General features: G+C 41.0%; 2 protein-coding genes across 3 annotated transcripts; both read right to left on the bottom strand.

Moving 5' to 3' along the window:
• Positions 1–1,093: 1,093 nt before the first annotated feature.
• On the bottom strand, positions 1,094–6,439 carry trim59 (tripartite motif containing 59). Of its 2 annotated transcripts, none has more exons than XM_020088211.2 (5): positions 6,301–6,439; positions 4,300–4,602; positions 3,941–4,162; positions 3,612–3,821; positions 1,094–2,791 (listed from the first exon to the last, which is right to left on the bottom strand). In XM_020088211.2, exons 2-5 carry the CDS (start codon positions 4,552–4,554, stop codon positions 2,228–2,230), a joined length of 1,251 nt encoding a protein of 416 aa, XP_019943770.2. In that variant the 5' UTR covers positions 4,555–4,602; positions 6,301–6,439; the 3' UTR covers positions 1,094–2,227. The 2 variants fall into 2 exon arrangements, with proteins under 2 accessions (XP_019943770.2, XP_019943771.2); XM_020088212.2 differs by having other exon boundaries at positions 4,300–4,569; positions 6,301–6,436.
• Positions 6,440–6,809: 370 nt separating this feature from the next.
• kpna4 (karyopherin alpha 4 (importin alpha 3)) lies at positions 6,810–22,237 on the bottom strand. Its single transcript, XM_069534874.1, has 17 exons — positions 21,912–22,237; positions 20,212–20,256; positions 19,950–20,039; positions 17,775–17,804; positions 17,008–17,060; positions 14,833–14,928; positions 14,440–14,525; positions 13,265–13,351; positions 12,902–13,071; positions 11,971–12,015; positions 11,708–11,839; positions 11,238–11,366; positions 10,394–10,498; positions 10,203–10,274; positions 9,658–9,820; positions 9,476–9,570; positions 6,810–9,109 (listed from the first exon to the last, which is right to left on the bottom strand). The coding sequence occupies exons 1-17, from the start codon at positions 21,978–21,980 to the stop codon at positions 9,014–9,016; spliced, it is 1,563 nt and encodes a 520-aa protein (XP_069390975.1). The 5' UTR covers positions 21,981–22,237; the 3' UTR covers positions 6,810–9,013.
• Between the last annotated feature and the right edge of the window lie 359 nt (positions 22,238–22,596).

Below are 22,596 nucleotides of genomic sequence, written 5' to 3'. Positions count from 1 at the left end.
CCTTAATGCTAACACTCATCACTGCTCACATGTACATAAACATCTAATATCAAGAGTTTAAATATATTTTGGTCAAACTTTCTCCAAACGTGGGCTTTGAAAGATATTTTTGTAACTTGGTCAAATGTTTTTTTGGGCACAAACTTAATTAAAAAGTTTTGTACCTTGACAGACTGTAGATTATAGCTCCACACATTTGGTTTTTGGGAGCAGATACTAATATTGGGGAGTAAAAAACACACATATATATACGCAGGTATATATTTTTAAAAATTGGCAATGCTTTCTAGAATGTCATTTTCAAACCTTTGATAAATGTAATTTAGGCTTCGTATTTTAGTTTATCTACAAACTTGAAAACTAGAATGTTCCTCTAGGATTTTCTAAAGATTTTGATTTGGATCTGTACCACATTACACAATATCAGTCCCCTAAATGTCTCCTTTTAAATTTCTCTGGTCAAGATCTGTGATCTGTGATTGTACAGATAAATCAATGTTGAAAATCACTTATTTTAAATTTTGAAGAAAGTGAAAAAGATTTCCTGGACCACACCAATCTGTCTGTCTTTACATGAGGCAACGTACGTCTTGGGATGTACGACCAATTTCACAAGAGATTCTGACAATAAGTGTCACCTAATCTAAAAAAAGTCACGCCTCACCCCTCGTGGAGTTTCATCGAAAAAAGTTTGGGTAGGTTTTGCATGATCCTGCTTAAAAACAAATGCGTAACCTCTTTGGTGGAGACAACTATACACTTAAAGAAAACACATTAACAACACTGCAGCCAAATATGTAGAGCTTGAATTAAGTTAAAAAGCAGCTCTTGGTGAAGGTTTGTGTTCTAAGTCATTCTAGTGAAGTGGTTTTTAAATTCAGCTGGTCCAGGAACAGCTCAGTCATATGTGCCTCATGTGTCCACACTGGTAACATCCTGCTGTGCGGATATGTGACAGCTTGGATACATGTATTTATATATTTCACACGGCTCAGGCAAGTGCAGCAAACATCTGTTAATTGAGTTCACTGCACCACTTTGAGACAAACTGAAAAACTGGCACACACAACATATGAACATTAAAAACCAAAACTTAAAGCATTCAAACACATTTATTTTAAATACAGGAAAAGAGAAAACATTTATAAAAATACAACAATAGAACATTTGATAGTAAGTGAAAGTGTGCTCGAGTTAAATGCTGTAACATTTGTGGGACACAGTTGTGCCGGTGAAGCTTTTCCCAAGGCCGTATATTTTTTTAAATAGACCGTGTTCCATTACGCTATTTTAGTCCTGAGGAAGTCGTTTTGGTCCTGATGGAAAAATCAGTCCACTACATAAAACTATCAGGTGCAGCTGAGGTAAAGGCATGATGGGTAAAAGGCACAGTCTGGGGGCCACTCAGCATCACTGCAACATGATCTGTGGAGGCTTCAGGTCAGATCCACTGTGCGTCTGCTTCCACTCAGCAGGATCTACTTCACATACTGCTCCGATACTGAAATGCTCCACTGCATGATGGGAAAGGCGACTAAATAGTCTCCAGGCACCAATTTCACATCTAAGGCTCCACTTTGCTTTTCTAAAACCGTATGTCTTTGTTGGGATTATCATAATTTATAAGTCAGGCTGTGTGTAGATCATCTAAAATACTAGAAGCCAAAGAACAAAACAGTTGTTATTGACACGATTTGGTTCATAAAAACACACGAACTAAATTCATTCTCTTAAGAGCGTAAAAGCATTTCTCACATTTTCTGTGCTGCTCTCGCAAACGTGGATATGATGTCATATCTGAGGCTTTTTCCTCAATCCTCATAAAACCCCTGGACATTTTTGAAATGGAGCTACAGGATAGAATCCACCCTCAGATTAAATATTAACACCTGAAGTAAATGTGAACATTAATACAATTATAAAAAGAGGTATTTTGTGATGAAACCGTTTGCACTCATTCTGCTTTAAGTTACATTTGTGATGTTCACTTATTGATCTTCTGCACGTTCAGTTTATGATTAACTAAAAGAAAGGAAGCGGACCTGCAAGGCATTATGGTGTATTCACACTAGTGTCGCTACATCAGGGTCAGTGTTGCTCTTCATCTAAAAATAAAGCCCAAACTCAGACAACCACGTTTCTGTCGAAGACCAAAATAAATAGCAGCTATTTCAAATATTTTTCTCAGTTTCTAAATAAAAGGGGAAAGGGTTTCAGTTTGGTGTTGTTATGCAGTTAAACAGCCTAACTGCTGGAAAACCTTTTCCCCGACCGAGGACAGCTGCGTGCTCCAACTCTCCACAGCCGCCTCCATCACTGTGTATGCCGACACCGCCGTGTCCCAGACAGATGTGATGACTTCGCTACTCAGGCCGTGGACGAACTGACTGAACCGAGACAACAGAGAGAAGCCGAGCGACGCCCCACCCACTGGGTCCAACCACAACGCCGCCAGCAGCAGCAGCAGCAGCCCCAGCAGCACCACAGAAGAAGTGGGTTTACACCACAGCTCCTGCACCGGGCTGTCGGCCTCCACGCCACCACATCTGCCACAGCAGCTCACCTTAGGAACAGGTGCTTCCTCCAGGCTCCCGATGGTCACAGCAGGCCAGTGCTGCTGAAGGTAGTCTGCTGCCCGCGGTGTGACGCTGACGTTTATCACCGAGGGCAGCGGGGTCTTCAGAAACTCCTCAACCCTCTCTCTGAGCAGATGCGCCTTCTCCAGGAAGACCAGCGGCGACTCCTCCTCCTCCACTGACGAGCCCAGAGACACCAGGTCCAGCTGTTTCTCCTGGAGAACACAAGACTGATATCAGAGCTGCTGAAACGACGAGTCAATTCATCAATAACCTACTGATGATCAGAACAATGTTCATGTCTCTGTATTTTGCCGTTTATTTAATTTTACGTTTGAGCTGTGGACAAATCAACCAATGTGAGGATGTCAGTTTGAGCTAAGGGAAGTTGAATATTTTAAATATAATCAAATACATTTCAAGCCATAGTTTTCTTTATGTATGACACTTCTTGTTCACCCTGAGATTTGGGCATACTTCTGTTTCTTTCCTGTTTTGCATGTTTGACACACGTATACTTGGTGAATCCTGCTGTATCCTCACTCACTCAGACATTTTCAGTTCATTTTACGAGGGGGCTGTGGTGGGAACATGTCTGAAGAATGTTCTGACATTTACGTTCTCTCATACAGCCCTTCTGGATCATTTCTGGAGAATGTTCAGAGTTCAGTGCACGTTTGAAAAAAGCTGATTCCGAAGAACGACTTCACCAATTCATTTATCACTTCATTCTTGAAATGCAAAAAACCAAACTCTTCCATAATGAATGACAGTGGAGCACCAATATCTGGAGTTGAACTGCCTGACAGCGGCTAAAAACTTTATAAAATACATTAAGTCAATTATTTATGCGCTCTGAATATTGTAAATATTCAATTTTATTTGTATAGCACCAAATCATAATATACATTATCTCAAGGCACTTTACACAGAAGGTCAGGACCTTAAAATGCAAAGATAAACCCAACAGTTCCCATATTCACTATAGATTGACAATGGTGACGTGAGCTCTGAATGGAAGTCAGTCAGTCACACCTGTATTTCCTTCACTCTGTGGATGAGTGGGTCGTAGGCCCGGGAAACCTCAGCACCAGCTTTGTCCAGCGCCTCCAGGTACGCTTGTCTCTTCTTGGCCAACACCACCTTTAGCGTCTGAAAAAACTGATTCACTTCCTGTCGGTCCTGCCTCACCAGAGCCTCACAGCGAGCCTTCTCCTGCTCCAGCTGCTCCGTGAGCTCACACACCTGACGGAGGGAGAGATGAGGGAGAGCGCAACTGAAGAGCTTTCTTTGGAATTTATATTTATATTAATTATTTTGCCAACTCAGATTAAAAAAAGAGCCATAGTGAGACCATTCCCAACCTGTGCCCATCTCTGGTCAGAGAGTCTGGTCAGCAGTAACGATGGCGTCTGCTTCTCTCTGATGAAAGCCGCCTGCAGGTCGTCTATGGGATGACCCTGGTGCTGCCCGACGGTCAGGCAGAGCCCACAGATCAGCTGGCGGTCCTGGATGCAGTACATATTCAGAGGCTGCCTGATGTGCTCCTGACAGGACGGAGGTCGTGGCTCACAGTCACTCTGGTACTGAGACAGCAAACGAGCAAACAGACGACAGATGAGCACACGCTGATGCAGAGAAGTAACGGCCAACAAGAGGATTCTAAACTGACAGCTGGTCACTGGGTAAAAGTTTAAGCTGAACACAAGTGGTTCTCTCCTACTTTCTCGATGATGGCCCGGAGAGACACGTTGGTCGGCAGAGCGTCGACGCCGGTCACAGGCAGCTCCATCACGCTGCGACAGTTGGGGCATTTTAGCGGCTGACGGAGCGGACGCCAGATGGAATAGTTTGTGGACGTCCGGAGCAAGTTGTCCAGGCAGGTCTTACAGAAGGTGTGAGAGCACGGCAGCACTCGAGGGTCAGAGAACAGAGAGTAGCACACAGAGCATGTCAGGTCCTCCTCTAGGTTGTCCATGGTGGAGAAGATGATCTGGCAGGACGGATGAAAGGCTACGTGTTGCACCTGTCCAGCAAAACATATCAACTTGGCACAAATGTACAGTGGAGACTACTTGGGACAAAACGTGATGAAAGATTAGAAAGTCAATAAAGACAAAAATGGATCCAAAAGTTTCATCACATTTCCAAACAAGAATTAAAGGCTCACGATTTTCAAACATATGATTTAACAGTTAAGTCAGTTTAAAAACATACATTTCCTAAGTTTACCTGTTAATACTTTGTAGACACAAGCAGATTATATAATGATGATATTGCTTTAGCCGAGGTTAAGTCGGGGTGTTGCCGCTCGGGTGTGACATTTTCATGATTGTGTCAAACCAATATTTCATCACCATCTCCAGACAGTGACTGTAACACTCAAAAGGACTGTTCTGTGGATTTTAAACTTCAAAATTCTTTGATGTATATATTAATGCATCATCATAAACACATTAGTCACATCCCACTCATATTATTGACAGTTTTTGTTTGGCAGTGGTCTCAATTAACCAAGTTCTTGAAACTGTATTCTGTTTATCTTGCTTTGTATGAACAATATGACCTCAGTGCTAAAACAGAATAAAAAAGACGATCATTCTAGGCATCATAAAAAAAAAAGACCTGATAATTGTATTGGATTAATTAAATAGTAGGTGTGTTAAAATAAAGTGGCCACGTAGTGTATAATTAGTGCTGCTCATTAAAAACAGCAGGTAACAGTAGGTGCTGCACGGTGTGGCCAGAAATCTTTAGATTAAAACTGCAGCTATTGATAATGATCTCGATAATATCACATTATTCTTTTAGGCCTCTGCACCTGAGTTAAGGTGGCGGTGGTGAATTATTTACAGAGAATAACAAACACGTACACATTTAAAAAAATCTGAGGTGGATCAGTGATGTGTTAAAGCTGAACTTATTGGCTCACACACAATACTTAAGGAAGCTATTGAGATATATATATATATATATGTTGTATTTTTGTAGGATTGTTATTGAAAGTGTCGTGATGATCATAGATATAGTTCATCAGCAATAATAAGCTCAGAGAGAAGATCTTTTACCTGGAAAACAATTTAACTGTTGAGATCCTGTTACAGGATCAGGTGTGTGTCTTTGTCTCTGTATGTGTGTCTCTCTCTCTCTCTCTCTGTGTGTGTGTTCTCCTCTGGTTACAGCCTGTTACAGTGACAGTACGAGGCCTCACGCCAGCACATAGCCGGTCCCTGCTGCCACAGACACACAATGTGGTTCAGCTGTGCAACAACTGAACCTGCAGCCATGTTGGCGCCCAGATTCAAACAGGTGACAGGTGCTGAGGCTCCATCCTCCTCCTCACCTGACCTCAATGTCCACACACTCCACCTGTGATCAGGACACATTCAAAACTGATTTCTTTAACTGTTTCCACACGCAAGCATCTTGACTAGGTTTGGTCATTTTAATCTTTTCTAATAATGGAGGCATTTGCATTTTCGTTTCAAACAAATCAGTTGTAGTTTTAAAAGGTTCATGTGGCGAAACCTCAGCGATCAATGTGTAAAATGATTGTTTATCCTGAATTGAAGCTAACTCCGCTCCCAGATACAAGCGTCACAAGGCACCGATACTTTCTCAACAAGATGGCGACCGTGTGTTTATCCTACGACTCATTTCTAGAGTTGAAGACAGTTAAAACTCAGTAAAGGAGGTTTTGGCGACATGTTGGATAAGAACTCACCGTCTGCTCGGAGCAAAATGTTTCTCCACAACAGAGCCTTCATTTCCTGTTCCTCCTGCTGCCTTTAAGTGCTCTCAGTAAATCCCAGCCCCGAAGAGCAACAGGAGGCGGATATATTAGACCATATGAAACTTTAAGAGCACGCTTGAATCATTAAATATGCAAGGTGCGTTCAGGGTTTAAATATTTATGTTCCCCCTCGATATATAAAAAATAGAATAAAATTAATGTGTAGTTTAAGTGACGTTTTCTACTCGATCGCTTTTTTCAACAGCTGCAGCGAATGCATCATTTGTCCTGGTCTGGTAGTACGCATGCGCAAAAGCGGTCTCCTCGGCCAATCAACGTGCGCCCTTTCTCGATTTGAATTCAAGCTGAACAGCTGAGCGGAAAAACGAGGGAGTTGGTTGTTTTATGTATTTAAAAAAAAAAAAAGGTGGAAAAGGTGAATAAGAGAAAAAGTAAATCACACCACTTCTTCACAACAGACCACACACGCACACACAGTCTCTCGATTTGGGTTTCACTATTTATTTTCTCCAAGACAACCTATCCTGTAGCCTATCTCCCCCAAAACGTTATTTTTTTTGGAGCAAACCACCTTTTTTACTCTCCTTCCATTTAATAATTTTAGATTTGAAACCACATGTTTGCTAACAAGGAATGCTGCAAAAAAATACCCCTATGTTCAACAGAAGGTTTATGAGCACAATGTGTAATCATTTACTACAGTGTTTGAAGTTAACACAAAAATGGAAAAGGGTAAGCTTGTACACCTAGCTGGTATAGGAGGAGAGAGGAGTGCGGGGCTAAGGACTGCAAGGTACTAAATGTACAGCAAACTTGTTCATGGGTTTTTTTTTATTATTCAGGAGAACCCATTTAGGACAACTCCCCTTTGACCGTGAGAACAGGGAGGGTGAGTCCCCTCTTGGTCTAGCTGAGATACATTAGCAGATTTCATTACTGCTTGCTCCTGAAATAGTCATGATTTTCTCAAGTATCACTAAAAAGCATCATTGGATTACTCTAGAAATACAACAAAGATTGTGGTTGAGTGATGCATATTGTTGAGGTTGCTGGCAGGTCAAAACCTATGAAACCGACCAACACTCCTTCAGAAAGACTTCAGGCCTCACTTTGCAGTACATGTGCAAAACCATAAAGATTATTTAGCAAATTGGACACTAGTGAGGGGTAAGGGAAGGGAAACATGTAACATTTAAGCACAGTTTTACTTAAAAAGAAAATTACACTGTATCCACAGCCTAAGGAAACTAAAATACCCTAAAAATAACTGTGCTATAGTTTAGTACATGCAAAGGTTATGATTCACAATCCTACGTGAAATGGCCATTGTTCTTTTCTCCCTTGGTGATAAGTCAAAGCTATGGCAACAATACTGCAAAGCAGTGATTTTGCTGTAAATTGAAGGACAAATAATTCAGTGTCACAAGGGGAACAGGTCATTTGGTTGATTATAGTGATGGTGTCAGAATTTCACAGCATCAAGCCCATCTCTGGTGCGTAGGTTAGGTTTGTGGTGTGAGGGTTGAATACGATCATCGTCAATCACCTTTACAGAAGCGATGAAACTAAAAGCTGAAACTAAAAAGTATCATAAAAAGGAACACACTGGAGGCAAAAAGAAAAGCCCAAAAGCCACCAAATGCATCTTAATACAATGCACTGCTGCGCCACTCGTGCCAATAGCATTGTCCAGTGTCAATTAATACTAACATAACAATAATTCAAAAAAAAAAAAAAAAAAAAAAATCCTTGTGATGACGAATTTTTTTCATATCCAAAGTTCTTCCTTTTAGGGATTTAGAGGATCAGCCTCTCTTTCAAAGGCAGAATTTCTTTCCTGAAACCTTTGATAACCTCATTGTTGTGTTTCTCAATTTTGATTCTCTTCAGATGTTGTATTTGTTTCTTTTCCCCCCGTCTCTGCATGCGTTCTCACCCAGCCTTGCATACTCCAGTCACGCACGCAGCCAAGCACACACAACTCATCCGTCCATTCTCTCGCACATGCGTCACGCGCAGTCGGACTCCTGGCCCCGCCCACCAGGGGGAGAGGATGGTGCCCCATCGGGGCGTCTTGTTGGAGGAGATGAACCTGGCTCCTCAGCACTGAGTCCAGACATTCATACACAATGGGTCCATTCACACACATGTCTGATAGCGTGGCCGATTGGGGGAGGGGCACATTGAGGGTGGCGCCCTCTCGAGTCGGAGGACCGCAGAATTGTGATGGTTTGTGGTTCATCTCAGTTCAGAATTATAGTTATATTCATTTCTTGATTTCTTATTTTTGGATGTCCTTGGTTCTCCCCGGGCAGACATCGAGTTTTTGTTGTCATTTGAAGTAGTTTTCCGAAGACGACAGCTCCAATAACACAGAAGTTATGTCGGCATGTCTCTCAACGCATTCGATGTAGATGTTTTGCTTTTTTGCAACATGTAGCCACTCATTCTCACTCGCACCCACTCGCCATCTCAAACTTCATTTGGGCTGGTTCCCCTGGAATGCCAAATGAAATCCACACATTTTTCTCTCAGATAAGATGCAGCCATGGATCCCACGAGCTAAGCACAATGGATCAAATTTCTCACACTCTCGCTCTCTCTCGCTCTTTCTCTCCTAATTTTTTTATGTTGAACAGAGTGCTGCATCGTGAACAAAACTCCAGAATACCCCAGATGCCGTCTAGAACTGGAATCCCTCGGCTGGCACGTTGGCTGAGTTAAAGCCGTAAGTTCCGCCCTGGATGGCCTCTGGGACCAGGCTGGTGTCTTCATCAATCTGAATGGCAGACAGTGCAAAGCAGAATTAACAATAATGGTGGATCAAACACCAGTGGTGAACAACTTATTTAAAGAAAATAAAGATTCAAAGCCACATTGAGCCCAGTGACTTTTAATTTATGTGGCTAAAAGTCTTGAGTGGCTGACAGAAAACTTCCCACGAAAGGGAAACTTATTTATTGTCATCTGTCCATCTCTTCCAAAATCTTCCAAAATGTCCATTTGTACCATATTCTACTGGAACATGTCATTGTGCATGATAAATACTTAACTAAATCTAAAATAGAAGAACTTAATATATATATATATATATACATACATACATACATACATACATACATACATACATATGAATAATACTCACATCATCAGATGAGAAGAACTGATCGATTATTTCATAAGCCAATTTGTAGATGTCTTCATTTTCATGGTTCTGGAGTTGCTCCACCTTTTCCAAACCTGTGGGACAAATACACACGTTTGTACAACAACCGACATCAAATGGACACTTTTAATGAGTAAAAAAATAAAATTAAAATAACTCACCTCCACATTCCTCAATGAGGTTAGCAATAGTTTCAGCCTCATCGTCAGCCATCTTGAGGATATTGCTGAGGCCATCGAGGACAACCTGCACAACCTGAGCATCCTTCACAGTCAGGAGGTTGCAGAACGGAGGGATCACCTGCTTCTCAATAAGGTGTGCGACCTGCAGACAGTAAAGGGACGATTGTACTGAGTATGAGTAATCTGATAAGTCAGAGAAGGATGCAATACTTCATCAATATTCATTTCAAATTTACTGTTCTTGCTGAGGTGAATCTTTTACATCCAAAGTCTTTGGACACAACTAATATAAAAGTTTGGCAAAATAAACCTAGCACATGAAGGGCGCCCATTTTGTGAAAACCTGTGGTTCTGCCCACGTTTTCTTTTCTTCAAAGATTGTTTCACCATTTTCTATTACACAGATGTATTTGTTTCAATTCAGTAACTTCTACATTGCAGTTTTACAAAGATTAAATAGTGTTAGGAAAGAAATAAGTGTTTAAAAAGCAGGGTAGTTTCAGGTAAAAAAAACTACAACTTACCTGATCTTTTCTTCCACTTATTGTCAGGTTGCTGATGGCCCAGGCAGCTTCCTTCTGAGTGCCAAAGTCGCCCTAAAATATGTGTACATTCAAAGTTAAAAATATTAAAACGTGTTTACTTTGACCTACAAAGAATTGTATACCACATATTTGCACATGATGCAGTGCATATAAAGGAAAGGGGTAGAAACCTTGTCAAGCAGATGAATGATCATGGGGACTAGCTTGGCATCAATGACGGCCTGCACCTGCTGCTGGTTGCCTGCTGTGATGTTGGACAGGAACCACACTGCCTCCTACAGGACATAAAGCACATGTGACATTTTTCTAGCAAAACCAGAAGGTTTTTTGAAATACATTTTATTTTCATAATATATTATTTTATTCATTCCTATGTTTTGTAGAAAGATTTTGTTTACAGGTTTTATTCTACCCCAGAAACCCCAGGTGATCACACCCTCGACCGGACAGAAGGAAGCAGTCAGGGAAATCACATTGTGTAAACTGCACATTCCTCTCAAGGGAGGACGTTTAGTATCTAAACTGGATCAGAATCCAGAGGTCTACTCAGGGAGTTTGACCCCTGGTCGAGACTGAGTGCTGTGGGCGAGGCACGGGCGATCGTGAGGCTCTAATCATCGTCCAGGTCACAAAGGAGGCCTCGTTTTTAGGAGTGACTGGTCTCAGATGCACTCCGATATCAGCAGGGACACATGGTCTCAGCACCCTTTGGCCACCAACCCACAAGGTATCACACATTCGATCGCAAGCACACAGACTAGTACCCCGCTCCCCTTCCCAACCTGTCTCATTAACTAGCCACCCAACTGCTGATGTCCTCTCCGTTGTCGTCGTCGTCGTCATCCTGGCGATTCTCCAAGTTATGAAGTCCTACTATTAGCTATCTACCATCTATATTCTCTCACACAGCATCTCACTAGCACCAAGTCTCTGATTTCATCACTTCCAGATAACTGATGTTGCAGTTTGAGATCTACAGTGAGCGTGTGTGTGAGGAGGAGGATAGAGGATTACCTTGTTGATTTTCTCCTTCGGGTGTGTGAGGAGGGCAGGGAAGTGGCTGAGGGCGTCACAGTTAAGCACCACCTGGGTCTGTTCATCTGTGCCAGTCACTATATTTCCAACAGCCCTCAGCGCCGCAGTCTGTGTGCGGAGAGGATAAAACATTTATTTATAGAGAACCTCTTTCTTGAAACTCAAAAATAATACGTTTAAAAGTAGAAGTGGCCCAATCACAGCAAAAACATTTAACATCAATCTCTTGTAAGCAGAGTTTAGTTAGTGTTTGTCATTTATCAATTATCCAATATTATGATATAACATGGAAATGAAAGCAGTTAGCACATGGCAACTTATTTGGATGTTTTTTATAAAATGTAATCACTTTTTTCTTTAGAGATGTCAGGCAACACTACTTGTGCATAATATGGCTGAAATCACCTTTTAAGATTACTTTATTAAAAGCACCATTCTCCTCTGCATACCTGAACTTTGACCTCCTGGTGACTGAGCAGTGGGACCAGATGAGGGACAATGCCAGAGTCAATGACCATTTGGATCTGCTCATTCCCGGCGTCCGTCAGGTAGGACAGAGCCCAGACTGTGTCTACCAAGATCTAGAGGCAGAAGAAAAAAAACCTCTTGATATATTTTGTTTCCTTATCACACATGACAATGATGATTTATTAGGGAATTTCATCTGGAAACACAGTAAAGGGCCATGGTTGTTTAAAGTCAGTATACTCACACTGACATCGGTGTGGTGGATCAGCACGCAGAGAGCCGGCAGGATCTGAGAAATCAATGTAGAAAAGAAAAAGTCATGCATGTGGAGAAAAAAAACAATATAATCCATAAAGATTTGCTCACAGCTGCAGAGTCACTTATTCTGCAATACCCCTTCTGCCCCAAATAGAATCATAAAAACATTTTAACAGAAAGGGTATACATACTGATGGAGCTCTAATCTTCCTTAACTTTTGCACACCATCAAAGACCAATAAATATACCAATTTCTCTTAGATTTTAGGAGAAGTATGAAAGCATTCACTGCAATACTGAACTCAAATCAGTTATGTAGTTACTGACAAATATTGTGATTGCAAAAGTCATCAATATTGGCTGTATAGTATAGCAAGTGACATTTTGATCAAGCGCCTCCCTCATGTCTGTACGCAGTATTTTAATGAAGTTTACTGGAAACTGTTCCAGTTTCCTCAGCATTTGTCATAAAGCTGATTTTCCAACACATATGCCACTTAAGATTTTCAAACAAGGACAGTATTTTACATCCACAACTTACTTCCAACATGTGTGACCTAATATGCTGTTTGTTTTTATTTACACGTTTACAACTTCCAATTAATTACCAAATAATCATCTCAGAGGTTTCCAGGACTGATTAGTTGTAAAAGACAGATTTTACCACTTTGTTATCTCTACCAAAATCTTGTGACATGTTTTCAGACAATAGCAGGTGAGCTAAGCATGCAAATTATTAAATGTGTATACAAACAATACAATAATTCATCATAAATCAAATATGAATATAGCTTTTTCGTTGTTATTCAAACTACATAATTCTTTCCCAGAAACTTACAAGCAACTGTTGGTAAATAATGGACATGTAAAACAAGTTGTCAGCTCACTAATTTTCTCTGCAAACATCATGTACACACCTCTTGGATTGTCTCCATAGGTGGTGGAGGGTCCTTGTGGCGGCACAGATTGACCATGACCCAGGTGACATTGCGGAGGAAGGTGATGGGGATGGAGGGACTGATGAACGAGAGCAGGGGCTTCACCACGCCCAAGCTGATCACATAGTCTCTGCACTGAGGACCATCACCTGGATATAACACACACACACACACACACACACACACACACACACACACACACACACACACACACACACACACACACACACACACACACACACACACACACACACACACACACACACACACACACAGAGTGTCATTTTGGGACAAACTGCATTTATTTCCAATACACACATGTTCACATAAACAGCAACTAACCTATGATGTTGCCCAGGGCCCAGACGGCCTGTTCACACACATTCTGGTGAGGTGAGTGAAGCAGTCTCAGGAACAGTGGCACAGCATCTACACACAAGGAAACAGATATGTCTCAATACTGGCATCTAATGATCGTATGTGCTGCTTTCATTCATGTACAACCTCAAGGAACATAATACCTTTAATAAGAATTTAATCATTTATACTCAGGCCTGGTTCTAGGGACTGTGAGAGCATGCATTGCACCTTCAGTTGAACATTTTGCATCATCAGTAGAAATTTAAATAATAAATGCGGCTAGATTTAATTGTAAGTGGTGAGTGGGAACTTTGCATGATGTTAGTGTAACCATCATGCAATGCACATTAAGTAGTGATTCATAGAGCACAGCTCTACTGAAAGAAAAGCACGAATGGCTATCCAATTTATTTTAGGAAACACTGATCATTCCTGTATTAATGAAATGTTTTATTTGTGAGGTTCTTTTTGCTGCAAATGTTAAACTGACAACAGGAGGTGATCGTTAAAATAACATTAGTTAAATCCCAGATTTACAAGTGTAAATTTAATTTCAGTGTCTACTAGAATGGGATTATGTTCAATGAAATGTTCAAAATGCACATTATGGTCATACTGTTAGAGCACCAATCCCATCTTCCTTCTTCTGTCTGAAATGCTTAGCTGGAGCTCTTGGTACGCCTCGCAAAAAACTCAATCTGCTCTGATTGGTCAGCTCGCCTGCTCTTTGGAGATTGGTCAATCAGAGAGTTTATTGGATATTTCATGTCACAGTGTTCTCTGTGGAAGATGACTCCCCTTTGCCACAGACTTTGTAACTTAACAGACTTTTTACATACACTAACAAGCTATATGACACAATAAAGGAAAAGGACGGACTCAAGAGCCATAATATGAGCACTTTATCAGGAAATTAAAATAAGAATATAAGGCTGTGAACATGACAGACCAGGATTTCGCAAAAGAAAATCCTTCAAAAACACTAAATGTATAGCTTTTAATGTTTCATGACAAACTGCTGCACAAATAAACAACAACAACATAAAGCAAATCTTAGTTAAAACACTGCAAAGATACAAAAGATTCTTCCAAAAGAAAAGAAATAAAAGGAACAGAAAGAGGAGAGGAAAGTGTGTTGTCATGTAATGGCCACTTACTTGACTGGACCACAGCTTGGGTCTGCTCTGAGGTTCCAGACGCGATGTTGGTAAGAGCCCAGGCGGCCTCAAACTGGAGAGACGGGCTGCAGAGAGGTAAGAGATGTAAGACTGATGAACGCAGCAGATGCAGTGGTAAAAATTTGTAAGATTGGGAAGGGGTGTCAAACAGTATGAACATCCTCGAGGGTGATAACTAGGACACATTTATATAACTGCAACACTGTTCACATGCAGCCTGGACCAAAACCCTGCTGTCTCATTTACATAACTCTGAAGTGTACATAAACTCAACATGATCAAGGAAAAGCGCTAACTTGTACTATAATTATCACGCACGAAGCAGGATGATTCACTGCAACATGCAGACAAACAGAATTACAGGAGGCTTACTTGTCATCTCTGTCCAGGCAGTGGACCAGAATAGGAAGGATCCCAGACTTGATCAGGTCGTCTATGGGAGGGTTACGGTCACTGGACAACAACTTCCTGCAGAAACAGAGGAAACAGGGGACCATTAGTCATACTCACATAACTTTACTGACACATTCCCACAACAAAAAAATGTAAATACAGAGAAAAGGCTCAAGAATGAGTCATCTCAACACTGCAAGTCAATCAACCCAGCATATGATGCAACATCAGGTTAAGTTTGAAAGCATCTAAAAAATGTCTAAATAAAGCTGCAGGGCAGACTTCAAATGCTTCATGAATTCTTCTACACCTGAACCAACTTCTCGAGAGCTACACTGCTGAGCCGCACTGCCGTGTACAATGTCCATTAATCAGACCCAGCACCCTTACTGTAAATCACTGCTGTCTAACCAAGCTGGAAAAACATTGAGGCCCTGGAATTGCAACAGTGAATGTATTTCGTAAGAGGCCATCAATTTTAATCAGAGAACCTCTTAAGACGAGGCACTGGTGCAGAATCAATGGCTTACAAACATACTCGCGGGCCAGATGTGAATGTTGATCACATTCAAACTGCTACTGTTACAGAGCAAAGAAAACGTAAATGAAACAGCATCAGTACTATTTACACAGGATGAAAACTAGGTTTTGATGATAAAATAAGTTGTTACATGATAACAATGACAGCATTGTCTTGATATTGATGTGAATCACTGCTGGAGTTTTTGAGCGCGTCGGCTGTTGGTCTAGCTTGCATAATTATCTGCTGTGATGTTATAAACATTGTAATGGTGTGAAAATGCAAAGACAATTTGACTGATTCAACTGAATTTAAATGAAAATTTAGAAGTGATTACTTCTCTTAAGAAGTGAAAATCTCATGCTGTGTTAGTTTCAAATAATATTTCATTTGATGATTGTAACTATGGAATGCTGTTTTAATCAAAATTAAATGAATAAATAGGTAAATAAATAGATGAATTAATATGGCTTTGAAATAAAAATATATGGCAATAAATATTAAACATAGAATCATATAAATATATAACTGAATCCATTTACTTAAATAAATACAATTACTTATTTCAAAATGTTTTTCTAAAGACGACATTTATTTATTTCACGGTGCTTTTATTAAATAATACCACATTTATTTATTTCCGGGGACTTTTATTTCACTGCTCTATTTATTGCCATTCTCATATGCAAATGAAGGGGGCTAGGTTTTCATCAGACCAAAGTGTGTGGGTTCAAAGAGCAATGTCTGACTCAGAGAAGAGCATCTCAGAATTATTGAGAGAGGCTGCAAACTGCCTTGATGGGATGGCGACGCGGCATCCACCCACTACAGCTGCCGAAGTTAGCACCCCAAGCCCAAGATAGGTCCTAAAACCAAAAGTTAGCGAGCATATCACCTGGAATATCGTCTAGAATATCCAGAGCCGGGTGACCCACACCTGTGCTAGAGGTTACTTCCTGGACATCTTGCACACAAACACATTGCTCAGTAAGTATCAAACAATTGAAGACTTCCTCATCCATGTCTATGTTCTGTAGAGCACTTATCCGCCCAAGTACTTCTACAAAATCTTCAGTGCGTGTCATAATGGTGTCCCCTGACAAGTCATGTTGATCAATTAGAAGGCCAGCATGCTGACTTTTTTTCTGAGTCAGACATTGCTCCTTGCACCCACACGCTTTGGTCTGAAGGTAACCACATCCTCTGCATTTGCAGTTAAATAATTGTGGCATTATGAAATAGAATACCATGATATAAATAAATCTTGTCTTTCTGAAATAAGTATTTATTTAAGTAAGTAAATGGATTCAGTTATATATTAATATTATGTTATTTTTATTTATGTATTGCCATATATTTTTATTTCAGGGTTTATTTCGTAGCCATATTCATTTATATATTTATTTAATTTTGATTAAACAGCATTCCATATTTAACATCTATGGGTTCGTCTTAACGTTAAAAATGACATCATAAAAAACTGTGATTGTTCTGCTTTGATTTCACACATAAATAAGAGTTTGTTTGACACCAGACCAAAAGACCAGACAAACAACTTTGGGACTTTTAAAAGTGCAATCCACATTTACACACAATGAGACAAATCCAACAGTGCAGGGGGAGTTCGGTCCTACCTTGCAGCCTGAACAGCACTCAACTGGACGCCCTGGTTATCACTGGTAGCATTCTAAAACACAACACACACAAGCAGACTGAGTCAGACACAACATTTTAAATTATAAATCATGTACCTAGAATGCTGTAAAATGTTTACAATATATGCATCAGCCACAGCATTGGATCAGGTCACTGGTTTTAATGCTGTGGTACATTGGTGTAAATCAATGGCCTGTAATGAAGGAGCTCATTTCTTCATTAGAAATCTCATTTGTAACTTATTTTGTAGTTTCAATTATTTGCCATGGCTCAACAAAGTCAAACAATACACAGATCTACAATCACAACATTAAACTGATAACTGGTTGCTGATCTGTGAAGTTGAGCGTTACAGTCGAGTCACTAAACTTTGAGTCCCCTTTTAAGTCTGGAACCCACAGCGTTGAAGTCCAAGTTCAAAACACCAAGGAAAAATCTACATGGTGTCCCAATGACCAGAGTCAGAGTCATCCAGGATTAATTCATTTGACACAAAATCAATAAAAGTAAGATGTCTCTTTAAGCATTTAGCACCAACTGTTGAACAAACTAGAGCATAATTAAACAATGTCACAATATTAATAGATCTATCAATGTCTTTATTATGGACTTAGAAAAAAAAGTCAAAGTCTGAGTCCTCAAAACTTAATTCCAAGTCGAGTCACAAGCTCTGAGTTTAAGGGCTCATGTATTACAACACTGGTTATAACACACTGACAAAGTAGATATCAAACATCTTACTTACTTGTACTATCGCTTCAAGGGAGGTGTTTTGCTGAAAAAAAATTCAGAAAGTTATCGACCAAGAATTTTTCTTCTACACACATTTGTAAAACATATAATATGTAATCTGAACACTTGTAGGATGATCAGTAACTGGTGAATTTTTAAAATGTTGGTTTGGCAAGAGAGAAGTCAACACAGACACAGCAGAACCCATAAAAAAAAATACTCAAGATAAGCATGCATCATGGGCAAGCAGATGCATCTGTGAGATTCCTGCCTTGCACTGAGAAGTAAATGTTTTTTTCCATGTGAATTTGACAAAGCAGAAGACAAAGTCGCAAAAGCAACAATGAGGCTGGCAATTAAGAAATGCCATCAGGGGAAAAAAAGTAGTAACTTGCAATCTAGTTTGAACCAATGTGGCGTTGTAGTCTAACAGTCTGCAGCCTGGATGTGCAGCCCAGCGTTCAGCACGATAATTTGCCAACTGGCAACTTTTCCTGATATCCAGAACAGGGGGTTCTGGGTCCAGTGTGGACCCCGAGTATCACTTTCAATGAACAACTTTCCAAGACTGTTGGGCCTTAATTAATAAAACTGGGCAATACTACTGATAAGCCAGCAGTTGCAGCTAATTGCTTGTGCCCCCTCAAATTTAGACGCAGGGGACTAAGAAATAACTTTCAAACACAACCCTGAATGCAAATGTATGTACGCATGTGCTTGCAGAAGATTAATATTTGTGTATTTTCATTTTGTGGCTGTGTAAACCAGGAAAATAAATAAATTAAAAACTGTGACTAGAACTAAGGCAGGAAAAGAGACAAATAAAAAGAAAACTGTGCAACAAAAAAGGGAATTTACAGTCGAACAAGCTCAGGGGCAAATGATTCACTTAGAGAGAGCTAACCACAATAGGCAAAACATTGGAAAAAAGAAAAAGGCAAGACAATCAATGTGTTATTTTAGTCAGACTGAACAGTCTCACTGCATTATTGGCTTGTTAAGTATTAAAACTAGAATGACCAGCAAGCTTTTCCACACAAGCCTCTCTAATGTCATGCAGTGAGTCAGAGCGGCACGTCTTTGTTGATGTATTGCTAAGCAGCCCATTTCAAGTCAGCCCCTTCAGAACCACCAGGCAGTTACTGTGATTGGATTCCTGAACTGCTGAGTGACCATTTTAACACAGCAATGCCACCACACTCAGAGATCTTCAGCGATGGGTGAGATTGTTGATCGATCGATTCTATGTGACGTTGCTGCTCTTAAATATGTCAGTTTGATAAGTGCCCACACTGCACACATGAAGGGATGAGGACTGAGAAATTTAACGTCAATCATCTAGGTGCAAAAGAAAAATGAAGGGCTAAGACAATGTATTGCGTACATCTTCGTTTTAGCTTTTAGCTTTGTACCTGTGGAAATATTACCATTTACCTGAGAATGATGCCTCAAATTTACCAAGCTGAGGGATCATTTTCAAGCCAATATGTGTATTACAAATAATTTGCTGCATGTTTCACAACCAAAACATTCAGAACTAATCTAATTATTCTATGAAAACTTAGAATAATAATAATTTTTACACCAACTCAAACATAGTAATTGGATTATATCATCTAAAAATTAAATACAAAACTGCTCACTGGTGTTCGCTGTGGAGATTACATAAGCAGGGCAGAATATACTCCAACAGAGTGATCTCTCTCAAACATAATAGAAATATTTTGTCCAAAAAGCCCTGAAAACTTCAACAAAGAAAGAACACAACCCCCAATGAGGCTTATACTATTCTACAAGGGAAGTGGCAAAGGAAACAGGTGTCTTACTTCAGCAACGAGACACCGACCAGCACACACAGTGACAAACTGCTTGTTTGTTCACACATACACCCCACCCTACTGGCATCGAGCAAGGGAAGCTAAAAAGACAGCATCACATGGACAAAACCCCAGCATGTCCCTCAACCTCACTGGTATTGAGCCAGTGAGACAGACCTAATGTGAAAAACTCTCTTGGTCAATCAGTCAGAGCAGTCCCTGCGTGTCAAGCTGTCAGTCCCACTGTTTCAGTCGTACATTGCAGGAGCCATCATACACTACTGTCCTTAGAGTACAAAACCTAAAAATATAATCGACTCAGTTTCTGGTGGCAGCAGACGTATTCTGAGAGGAAAACAACACAACCGTACCGATCTGAAATCTCCGTCGACATCAGAGTCCTCGCAGATGTCTTCATGTGGCACATTTCTCCTCTTCAGAAGATGTTCATCTCTTTTGTTCTGTGGCGCAGGGAACAGAAAAATCATGTTGTGCACATTCCAGCAGGATCTTTCAGTACATTACTTCAAGGACATACTGCAGATGAAGGGTCAAAATTGGATGTTGTACAAATAATACTTATCTATCTATAAGTTTGCAGTAGATTCAACTATATAACACCAAAGTGATTACCTTTCTGAGTTCCACCACTACCTCAGTTCTCTGTCTTCTCATAGTCTGTGGGAAAAATAGATCACATTTAAGCATCATGAAAAAAGGAACCTAAATCCCAACCTTCCCTTTCCCAAGAGAGTGACACTTGCAATGATATGTAATCTGAGCACAGTCTTAAATCAGGACTCGGTTTGGGTGACCCAGGCTGATCAGCAGTCTTGGTCATACCTGGGGCACAAAGTCAACAGCCCACAAACTGAATATGACAACAGCCAACATCAATCTAACCAAATATGACTCAGCTTAAGTTCTTGCAAGTCACCAGACCACTGATGCCCATATTCTCTGATGGATATCATTTTTATTTGTGATCTTAAAAACACGGTGATAGTTATTAAATACACTCAGTAGCCAGATGACAGTAAACACTTCTGCAAGAAAGGCAAGATTTCAAAATCCAGTTTTTGCCAAAAATGTTTGATTTGAAAAGGTGTTGAGGTTTCTTCATCTGCTCTCCTATCATATTATAACAAAGATGATTTAAATATTGACTCTATTTGCACTGTAATACGCGAGCTGGAAACAATATTAATATCACATCTCAATGCACTGCAAATTTCATTTTCTGAAATGGCCATGAAGTTAAATCAACACCCATGAAAGATAAACTTATTGAAGGTTATTGCAGGACTTTCGCATGAGACTGCAGCAGATTGAGTGAGTTGCACACAATAAACTTGCAGCTGATCATATGGCTTATTTGTTTGAGAACATGTGTGCCTGTGAGGTTCGTGTTGTTGTGAAAAGGTTTCAAGGCGAGACAGTCTAAAGGTGAACCTCGCAGCAGAAACTACTTGTCAAACTGGATGTTTGAGTAAATCCGGCTCATGTGCATGAAGCCGATCTGTCTGCAAATCAACCGGTAGCTTATGGATCCGAGGTGTAGCTTTGATCCGTCAGTCATGTGATCGCGTTAACTAGCTGGTCGCGATAACCTTGTTTTTCTGAGCATGTGTCACTGTTAGCAAAGCACATGATGGAATTATAACAATATGCAACGGTTAGAAAAACCACAGGTGAATGGCCGGCGAAGAGACCGACTGGTTTCCGCCATTGTTTTTGGTGATAAAGACGGGGGATGGGTGGAACTGCAGCCACCAGCACCACCGAGCTTAGCGTTAGCAGAGCCAGCACGCAGGCTAGCTAGCGGCACATCCGGAATAACGCTGATTTACCGTTAGCCAATGAAGCTATTACCCGCTAAAGATAACCCTAACGATGATTAAATATCACTTTGGGTGTTGAATTGAACATTCTCACTGGCTAACACACCAAGCTAACCCGATGCGGTGGATGATATGCTTCACTTAAGCTAGCACGTCCCCCGCGGGCCTGGCTAGCAGCGGGCTAGCAGAGCACATCCAGTGGAGGCGATGAACTCTGGACTAGCTTCTCTGACATGTTTCATAACCAGCGCGGTCTCACGGCTCAGAGAAACCGCGACGAAACCCTACAGGGCCCAGAGCAGCAATCTAACACATATCATCTGATCTGCGAAGGCCCTGGTCGAGGCTCTGGGCTCAAAGTTGCCCCAATGGTGGAAAATTAGAAACGACGTCACAGGGACGCCAGGAGCCGAAACTGGCCGCGAGCAGAGAAGCGGCGGCGGCGGCGAGGAAAAGAGGACATCCACACCGCGCACCGTGCGCAACTTTTACCTCCAAATCACGGCCTTTATTCTTGAAATTCTTCAGCCGCTGGTTGTCCAGTTTCTCGCTGTCAGCCATGTTAGCAGTTCTGGTTGCGGTAAATAACAGTGCGACTCGTGGATTTAGCAGGCGAGCTACCCCCCGTTTTTTTCTAGTTCCCTTTTCTCAAGCTTTCGTTAGCGGACTATTTTTTGCTGCTGTGTCCGCGGTGCATACTGGGAATGCCGGTGGTGGAGGAGGAGGAGGGCGGCCTCTCTGGCGTGGAGGAAGGGTGGGGAAACCCCCGGTGCTCTCATTGGTCGTGTCGCTGAACATCCATCTGCAGAGCGCGCCACACGTTTTCGTCACATCACAACTAACTCACGATTTACACGTTTATCCTAACATGTGTCTGTGTCCTCTGTGGGACACCTCCGTGAGATTTGTTCCTGATATTTAGTCCATCCACAGTCCAATGTACAGGATAGTCAGTGTGTCAGAAAACACACAAGTACAACTAATACAGTGCAAAGAACGTGACAAAAATGAGAATGGAAACAGAAACTCGTCATGTATCCAGAAATATAACATACAAATTAGCCTGCTCAGTCCATCACGATGTCCAGTCTAAGTGATCACTTCAAAAGGTCAGACAGCATGAGAAATGAGAACACATGCTGTCCTGTTATTGTCATTGTACTAACTGGGACATTTG

Source organism: Paralichthys olivaceus, chromosome 11, assembly GCF_024713975.1.
Source record: "Paralichthys olivaceus isolate ysfri-2021 chromosome 11, ASM2471397v2, whole genome shotgun sequence".
Taxonomy (NCBI): Eukaryota; Metazoa; Chordata; class Actinopteri; order Pleuronectiformes; family Paralichthyidae; genus Paralichthys; species Paralichthys olivaceus.
This window is presented reverse-complemented; position numbering and strand designations above follow the sequence as displayed.